The sequence below is a fragment of the Mustela putorius genome, unplaced genomic scaffold (assembly GCF_011764305.1).
Source record: "Mustela putorius furo isolate JIRA1106 unplaced genomic scaffold, ASM1176430v1.1 tig00003898_pilon_pilon_pilon, whole genome shotgun sequence".
Lineage (NCBI taxonomy): Eukaryota > Metazoa > Chordata > Mammalia > Carnivora > Mustelidae > Mustela > Mustela putorius.
The window spans coordinates 18,344,304-18,353,547 of NW_025422047.1; the positions used below are offsets into that span (position 1 = coordinate 18,344,304).

The 9,244-nt window shown below is 41.1% G+C and overlaps 1 protein-coding gene across 4 annotated transcripts in view; it reads right to left on the reverse strand.

Annotated features, from left to right (window-relative positions):
- FAM214A (family with sequence similarity 214 member A) overlaps positions 1 to 4,533 on the reverse strand; it is a 95,165-nt gene extending 90,632 nt beyond the window's left edge. For 2 of the 4 annotated variants that reach the window (XM_045067892.1, XM_045067889.1), the window contains exons 1-2: positions 3,692 to 4,533; positions 3,089 to 3,205 (exon numbers count right to left, since the gene is read on the reverse strand). Coding sequence is in view for 3 of the 4 variants with exons in the window: in XM_045067889.1 (XP_044923824.1) it covers positions 3,089 to 3,104 (16 nt within the window). In the remaining variant the exon portion in view is untranslated. Of the gene's footprint in view, positions 1 to 3,088; positions 3,206 to 3,543 lie in introns of all 4 variants that reach the window. The other 2 variants (XM_045067890.1, XM_045067888.1) reach the window with 2 other exon arrangements.
- Between the last annotated feature and the right edge of the window lie 4,711 nt (positions 4,534 to 9,244).

Here is a 9,244-nt window from a genome sequence, read left to right on the forward strand (position 1 = left end):
CCCCCCAGAATTTTTTTTTTTTTAACCTCAGACTATGGTAAAATACCATTAACTACTGTAAAATGTAGCTATTATCCTACAGTAACATCTTAGTTATCTGAAAGTACAGTAGGCGCTCTCCTAAGTGATTTTTGCTTAATCAATTAGCATGATCCACCAATGCTTTCCACAGCCTCCATAAAGCAAACTGGAAGACAATAGGGGATAGGGTGCTTTCCAGTTGTCCGCACATTTTCATTTCTACTAATTGAGTTGTATGCTTAACTAGAACCTGGTGTTTGTCCTCAAAAGTTGTTTATGCCACCCTATTTATAATAATTTACTTAAATATTATATAAACCCATGAAATGAGTGCAAAAAATTATTTCTGTGAAAACTGTGAACGCTTTGGAAAGAACATATCTGATGAACATATATTCCTTCTTCCTCCAAAACAATTTCCTGTTGACTTCTGTGTACACAGGACACATAGAAGATTCTATGAAACATTAATAAATAATTTTAAAATGTTTTTAAATGTAAAAGATACTGTCCTCAGATTGTTCTGCAAAGTCTTACTATATTTTTAAAAAATCAAAACTAGAAATCTCAGGGGAAGGTGGGGGGGGACTAGAAGTCTTAGGTGTATATTACTGGTGTGATTTTTACAAAAAAGATCAGATTAACTCTGAGAAACAGATCCCCTTTTACCCTCCAAAAGAAGCTTGAGCATAGATAAATAGATGGGTGAAATAATTAAAGCTGTTATTTTTATGGTTCCTCACTTAAACCGACTTTTTTTAACTAGTCAACCAACTACTTATTTAGAAACTCTCTAAAGCGCAGCTGTATCCCGCTAAGCAAATATCTGTCTCTCCCTACACCAGAATTCATATACTTTACTCAGATTCTGAAAGAAATCTCAAGGGTTCTCCTATTTACTCTTATTTTATAGAGAACTCAGTGTTAAGTGTGGTTACTGAGTTCTCTAGCCCAGAGACTAAAAGCAGTGAAATTAAAAGGAGGGAAAAATAAACATTTTAACAACAAAGACTGAAAATTTAAAAATCAGATCTTACCAAAAAAACCCCCCAAAAAACAAAAAAACAAAACAAAACAAAAAAACCACACTGAAGTAATTTTAGCTAGAGGTAAAACAAAACAAAACAAAACAACACCTCATAAATTTAAATCTATTGGGCATTTCTAGCCCTATTTTAGATGTCTGACAACATATCATGATTTCAATTGAAAATCCATTTTTTGGCATTTAAAAAATAAAGTTTTAATTATATAGAAAAATTCACATAGCTTCTTAGACACCAATGTAGGAAAAAATAAGTATTACTGTCATCTAGCTAGGTATTGCCCATCATTGTGCCTTTCCAACTGCAGACCAAGAAATCAACTCAGTGTAAAAGCAAATTCTAAAAATAGAAAGTAGAACAGAAAATACAAGACCACACTCACATAGTGAAGGTAACTATGCTTTATGAAAAGCTTCTCTCTGATTATCTATACTATTTTGCAAAATAAAAGATATTACTTTAAAAGATATTACCTTATGGGCCTAAAGATCCATAGCATTATTATGAAATACAGTCTCAATATTAAAATTACAATTCTTTACACCATAATGCTAAAGAAAGCTATAATTTTAAAGAGAAAAAGTCACTTATTTGAGTCTTAATAAATGTATTTATTTTTCCTATTAATCAGTATGTACAAGTGTGCATGTATATACATATGTGTACTATATAGTATACATACATATGTATATGCATATATACATATTTTATACCATTGTGTATGTGTGTGTGTGTATGTATAATATTGTGTTTGGTACTAATTTGGGCTAAAATAGAGATATGTGCAAATATTATTTTTTAAGCTGTTTACAATCTTAAAGCAAACTTTAACAACAACCAAAAATCCAATAGTAACTTTGGTTTTATTTGCTTGTTTATTCTGACATGCAATTACTGATCTTTTTTCCAAAAGTCACCAATGTAATCTAAAAGTCTCACCTTGGCATTCTACACAAGCAACCTCCTTAGTAACAACACACTTGATAGTATTTCATGCATACATAGCCAATTTTAAGAAAGAGCCAAACACTTAAAACTAATTTAAACCACTAACTTAAGTATGGCTTTCTCCACTTCTTTCTAGTGTTTTAAAAGACACTGTTACCAAAGACATATTTTTAACTAGAACAGAAAATCTGTCTTTTAATGCACTTTGAAAAACATATGGAAATAATTACCAGTTTATTACATATCTTTTAAAAAATGATCATTTAATTCATAGGAAGATAAATTAACATCTCTAATTGTAAAGCCTCAACTCTTTGTCATTTAGTCCAGCTCCCTACCAAATATAATAATCCTCTTCCAATAATGTTACTTGGACTCAAACCCCCATACAACTGAAAAGACTTCACTCCTAACTACTACTATATAATCTTCTCAACTTGGTCCCTATCCTTAATCAAAAGATTGATAAATTAGTTTTTAATTCCTTTGAAGTCCTTGAAAAACAGAATATACATTATTCTCATAAATCCAGAAAATACAGGTTTAGTAAGTAAATGACCCATTTATACAGATATTTAAATAAGGCCATGGAGTACTTCGCAAACTTTTAGAGTTTGCTGAAAGCACAAAAATCAGCTAATAAAAACAATAATCACAATAAAATCTGTCAACTCAACCTTAAATTTCCTCCATTTTTCAAATTCAAATTCTCAAGGTGAAAAAGTTTGTTAACTTTAAAGTTCAAGTTAGATTGACTTTACTAAAAATGAGTAATGTAAATGTAAAATGATGCCAACTACTGTGGCAACAGATAGACATGCTGTTCCTGATAATCTCATTTTGATTTACACTAGAGTATCTCTTGAAACTACTACTTTACACTTTTGAAGAATATAACTTCCCGTCCTGACCCTAACTTTCCCTCCACATCCCTTTTCTATCTCACCAGCTGGAACCTGTAACAGAAACAAGTAGTCCTATGTAATACATAAAGAATTGATCCTGCCACAAAATAGGTTAAGACTTATAAAATGGGGCACAGAAAAAAAAATCTACTAAAGTAAGTCATTTACCTCGGTCTGGCTTCATTTTCACATCCAATTTCCACCCAAGGTGCCGTGAAATACACTTGTGGGTTCCTTCAACAGGCTTGTCGCTGATTCTGTGGCTACTGCCCCGTTTTCAAAATGCTAAAAGGGACCAAAATAAAATTAATCTAGTCCTGCTCCGACACCCGGACCTTGCAAGAAACCTACTCTTAACAGGCCTCTTCCTGGCACTAACTGCGGTGACAGCACCATCCGCTGCTCTGAAAAAAGCCAAACTCTGTGCACCGCCTCCCCCATCTCCTCGGGCCCCAGCACCCCTCTCCCCCGCCCGTGTGCTCTCCAGGCCAAAGTGTCCTTCCTTGACACTGCGTCTCTGAACCAAAGAAAGATCTATTTATAACCTGGAGGTACAGGCAAGGGGAGGGGTTAAAAAAAAAAAAAAAAAAAAAAGAAGGTTCAAGCAACACAAGCTAACTAACCCCTTTGAAAAAAAAAAACGCCGCTGGAACAGTGGCACCTCCGCAGTGGCTGGGAAGAAATCCTCGGTCCTGGTGCCTGGGCGCAGCAAAGTCTTCAAGACCCCCTTAGCGCCTCCCCCGGAGCTCCGCCCGCCCCGCAGGGCCTCACCTGTGTAATTACCCTCTGGCTAGCCTTCCTGTGGCAACCGCGGCCAAGTTTACACAATAAAAGGGTCAGAAAGAAACGCGAGTCATCTCCTCACGCCCAGCCCCCAGCCCCAAACGAACTCTACTGGGCTGTCCCGGGTCGCCCCGGCCAAGCCCCCGGCCCCAAGAGGCCCGGCCTGAGGTCGGCTCCAAGAGAGGTGTTTACAGCTGGGCGCTCGCCCCTGCTCGGCGCAGCCTGCCCCGTGCGGGCCCCTTCCGTCCCCACACGGCCCCGGATTTCCTTCAGTCCCGCCGCACCGAGCGCAGCGCCGGCCCCACTCCCCGCCGGAGAGTTGTTTTCATGGCTCCCTCCGCGGACCTCTGCTGACTAACTCGCTCTCCTCTCCCGTCCCAAACCCTCCTCCTGCTGGCACTTCTTTCCGCCGCTCGCCCAGCGGCTCACATCACACTCCCACCTCAGACCCCAGGCTCCGAGAGGCGCAGGGCCGGCGAAAGCCGAGTGTGGCGCGCAGCGGCCCCCCGGGATGCGTCAGAGGACCATGGGGGCCCGAGAGCACAAGCCCGACGCAGCTCCCCGGCGCCCCTGTGGCCATCCACCCCCGCCTCAGACGCCGCCTCGCTCCGCTCCCAGCGCTCAGCCCGTCCCTGCCCGACGCGCACCCGAGCCCCGCGGCCCCCGGGCTTCGCCCGCCCGTCGCCCCGGCCGGCCCGCTCGCCCCGCGCCTCTGCCAGCTCCTCGCCCGCCCGCTGTCTCTAGCTCTGGCGCCCCAGCTCCCGAGCCCCCTCGCTCGCCCAGTTCTTTCTCTGCTGTTTGCCCTGTCAAAACACTGCCCGGGTCACGTGTCCCAACAACAGCCAACCCACCGCTCGTCACTTCCTCCCCGGCGGCCTCCGCGGTGAGCGCCCGGTTGTTATGGTAACACGCCGCACGCCCCGGGGCAGCAGCCCGGGGCCTGGGTTTCGCTGCAGGTGCCCAGCGGCGGCACCGGCGCGCGGGGGTGGGGTGGGGGGATGGCAGCTGCGAGGGCCGGGCAGAGGCCGGCAGGCTGGAGGGGCTCCGGGCGCTGCGACGGTGCCTCGGGCCCTGCCCGCGCCGAGAGCCAGCTGTGGCGCGTCTGGTACCAGGAATCGGAGCTGCGCTATTAGAGCGCAGGGTAACTGGGGAGATGGCATCCAGGGCCTGCCCCAGACGAGAAGGATAATTATAGTTTCCTCCTCCACCACTTGGGATGTTGGCTCTGGGTTGTGACCGAGCCCGAGTGGATTGCAGCACATGGTGGAAGCCGGGTCTAATGTGGCAGGGACAGCAGAGTGGGCAGCCATGCGCGTCAAGGAGCCAGGAGTTTAAGAACAAGAAGCCCCTCTCACCCTAGATTTCCCCCAAATCACTAGACATTTTAGTAGAATTCAGAACCCAAGCTCCTGAGATACTCGCTGTGCTAAAAATAACTTTTATAACATCTAAAACACTGACTCATGGCAGGAGGACACTTTTGACACCGTGTTATTGTTGAGGAGCTGTAATTTTGCTGTCCTATAACAATGTGACATGATGACATTTCATGTTGTGATGTCGTGTCATCACTTAAACACAAACAGATGACAAGGATCTGCTGTAATTAAAAAAAGCAGTCTTAACAAGGGCTGAAGCTATTAGCTACTCAGTTTATAGACACAGTACATAGGTTGTGAGCTTCAAACAGAGACAAATAGAAGTCCAAAATTTTCAATGCTCTTTGGTTTCATCTGAAAAAGTGTTTTTTTTAGAAATAATTTTGCATATGAGAATCAAAACAGGAAAATGTTAGGGTAGGTCTGAAAGTGACTTATGTTTGTCTTTGTACTCTTCTGTAGTTTGCAAAGCCTTACAGTATTACTTTTACATCAGAAAAAAATTTTTTTTTTTTTTTAAAAATATTTTATTTATTTATTTGACAGAGGGAGATCACAAGTAGGCAGAGAGGCAGGCAGAGAGAGAGGAGGAAGCAGCTCCCTGCTGAGCAGAGAGCCCGATGTGGGACTCGATCCCAGGACCCTGAGATCATGACCTGAGCCGAAGGCAGCGGCTTAACCCACTGAGCCACCCAGGTGCCCCAGAAAAAATTTTTGTAAAGTACAAGATTGGAAATTGCATTTTTGTTGTCTATCAAATATATGAAATTTCAATTATGAAAAATACTAATTTTCCAGAGGTTTTGAAATGTACAGTAAAATTACATTGACAACTGCCGTGATTAGGACTATACAGAACCCAAACAGGGCAAAACATGCAGGAAGGTAACATTTCATTTTCAAGAAAATGTTCTGGTATCATGAAGATGAGACTTCTGACAAATGGCAACAGTTCCATAATCTATGTAATTGCTACAAATGTCAACTCCCCATGGATTTGACTTTGATATCCTTGAATACTATATTATGTAGTTTCCTTTATGAAATTTTATTTGTTCTACAATCACTTCTCAATTAACCTTGGTAAAGGGAGACAGAAAGAACACTTCCAGATAATCCAAAATCCTAAATTTAGCACAACAGCTGGGACCAGATAACAGCTATTGTAAAAGGCTTAGTGGGTGAACAGATCTGGGAGCTAGATCTCTGTGATTTAGTTCCTCTTCCTCTGCCTAACTTGCAGAAAGTATAAAGACCAGAAAAATGTTGAGAGCAGAAGCTGAGAATATTGGATAATATGGAACACAAATTAAAGAATAATAATTTTTAAATAATTAAGCTTTAACAGCACATGGATAAATGATGTCTGAACATTTGTTAGACTAATGTGAAGCTTTTTATTAGAATCTTAAATCTGTTTAATAATTGGAGATCATTATGGCAAAGTAAAGTACTTAAAAGAGGTATTTTTTACCCATTCATTATTCTAATTGTTTCATTCACTTAGCACACACTTACTGAGCACTCACTATTTGCTAAGCACACACTAATTTCACAATACAAAGTGAGGAGAAACAGGGTCAGTTCTCTTATAAAGCTTGAAGTCCTGACTAGTAAAGTTGCATAGCTTCAGTCAAGTCACTTTCTATAGCCTTCTTTCACCTATAAAAATAAAGTATTTTGAATCTCACCAAACATAATTTTTTACCTTTCTAATTCTAAAACAATTCTATAATTGCATAAAACATATCTAGAGTGGGTTGAAAATAAGGACCTTCCCACAATGGCAATTCGTAAGTGTTGGTGATAAATGTGTTTGCACTTTGGGGCACCCAAGCAAAACAAACATCACTGGTTGCTACTTGGTGAAGGGTTAAGGGTCAGTGAAGCAAGGAAGTCAAAATAGCTGACAGGATCCTTACCCTTTTTCCATCTGATTTGCTATTTTGCATTCCCTTAGTGTTCCAAAGACTTATAATTCACTTCAAAAAAGATTCATCTTCAACAAGGACATAATCCCCTCAACTTTAACTTTTTTTTTTCAACTTTTGTTGAAATAGGCAGTATATAACAAAACTGTATTTAATGGAGGTCTCTCTAAGTTCTTAGCTGGCTGAGGTGTTGAGGATAACTGGCTTGCACACTTTATTAACACAAGACTGTTACTGTTACCAAGGTCATGGAACCAGGCCAGCCTACCAGAGTTAGCTCCACCCAAGTAGAGATGGGTGCCCTTTTCTTCTGTCTCTAGCACCAAAGGACCCGGCACAGAGCAGGAGTTCAATACATCTCAAACTTTATATTGACCAATGAAGTTTTCTTGTACATGTCCTAAACTGTACCTCTAATACTGACTGGCATTTTCTCCCTAGTGAGTTAAAGCTAGAGAGCTGGGAAATCAGTGGGTGGCACAAACTTCATATGTAAAGGATACGTTTTCACTGTCCTTGTGGTATTCTCTCATAGTAGTAGGAATGTGTTGTGTGCTGAAGTGTGCCCCCCAAAATATTATGTTCAAGTCCTAATTCCTGTACTTGTGAATGTGACCTTATTTGGAAATAGGGTATCTGCAGATATAATAAAAATGAAGTCATACTGGATGGAGGTGGGCCCTAAATCCGACTACTAGCTTCCTTACAAAGAGAAAGCTATCTGAAGACAGAGGAGACACAGGGAAGATGGCCATGAGAGACTGGAATGAGGCAGCTCCAAGCCAAAAGAATGGGAGCCACCCGATTCTAGTAAGAGGCAAGGAAGGATTCCCCCCCGCCCCCAGAAACGTCATGGGGAGCATGGCCCTGCCAGTACCTTGATTCCCCCCTTTTCACTTTCAGAACCGCGAGAGAATACATTTCATTTGTTTTTTTTTTTTTAAAGATTTTATTTATTTATTTGACAGAGAGAGATCACAAGTAGGCAGAGAGGCAGGCAGAGAGAGAGGAGGAAGAAGGCTCCCTGCTGAGCAGAGAGCCCGATGCAGGACTCGATCCCAGGACCCTGAGATCATGACCTGAGCCGAAGGCAGCGGCTTAACCCACTGAGCCACCCAGGCGCCCACATTTCATTTGTTTTAAGCCACTCGAGTTTGTTGTATTTTATTACTGTAGCCTTTGGAAACTAATCTAGAACTCTAGCAAAGAACATTGACATAATTTTTTCTTGGCCTCTAAGTTGTATTGCTGATATTGCAAGTGTTCTAAAGTTCCAGGCTCTGAATGATCACCTAAACATGGATATCTTAATTCTGTAAAAACTACAGTAAGTCAATGGCAAATGTGAAGGAAATCGCTGAAGTATCACAAAAGAACAACTTTGTGACCTACAGCTAAAGGATGATCATGAGTAAGTGGCTGAGAATCATCGCATGAAAATACGCTATTTTAAATATGGTGATTGGTAAATCTGTTTCATCATAAAGTTTTGGGGAAATAAAGAATAATAGAATTACAATGTGTCGATAATGCTAGTCTTGCATAGAGAGTAAAAAAACAAACCAAAAATTATTTGTGTACTTTTAGTTCTTGAAACAAGAGGAGAGGCAAGCTATCTTTTCCAAAGCTAACCTGTTTCCAGTGGTTCATTAAATTCATTGCAGTTCACTTGTTTCTAAGGGAGAAAGATTGTGGAGTTGTTGCTAAGGTTCTGTTTACCAGAAACAGTCCTCCACCTTCCCTTAAATTGGTTGGCTGTTTTTTCTTTCTTTCTTTTTTTTTTTTTTTTTTCCCTCCCGAGGCTCCTCTTTGTCTACCTTCTACAACCACAAGTATAAGGAAATGAAAAGTGATTCTTCTGGTTCCTGTCTGCAGAAGTGACTACAGTACTTAGAAATACAAAAGCCTCTAAACTACAATCCATGGAAACAATCAGATTTACTGAGTTGCTAGAAGTCTCTGAGTCATCAAGATTTAAGATCTTTTCAAAAGTTAATTGCTCATTTTTGTGATAGTAACTGTGCTCAGCACTTCACATATATTATACACTTGATCCTGATACCACCTTCTTATCTTGTGGATTAGGAAATTGAGGCTTAGAAGGATAATTTTCCCAAGGCTACAGTTAATAACTGGAAGGAGTCTTCCTTGATGGCCTCATTTAATGTCTGTAATATCATGAAATAGGTTAAACTATTCCAAAATTTTCAAGAGGGGAAAACAAGGCTCAG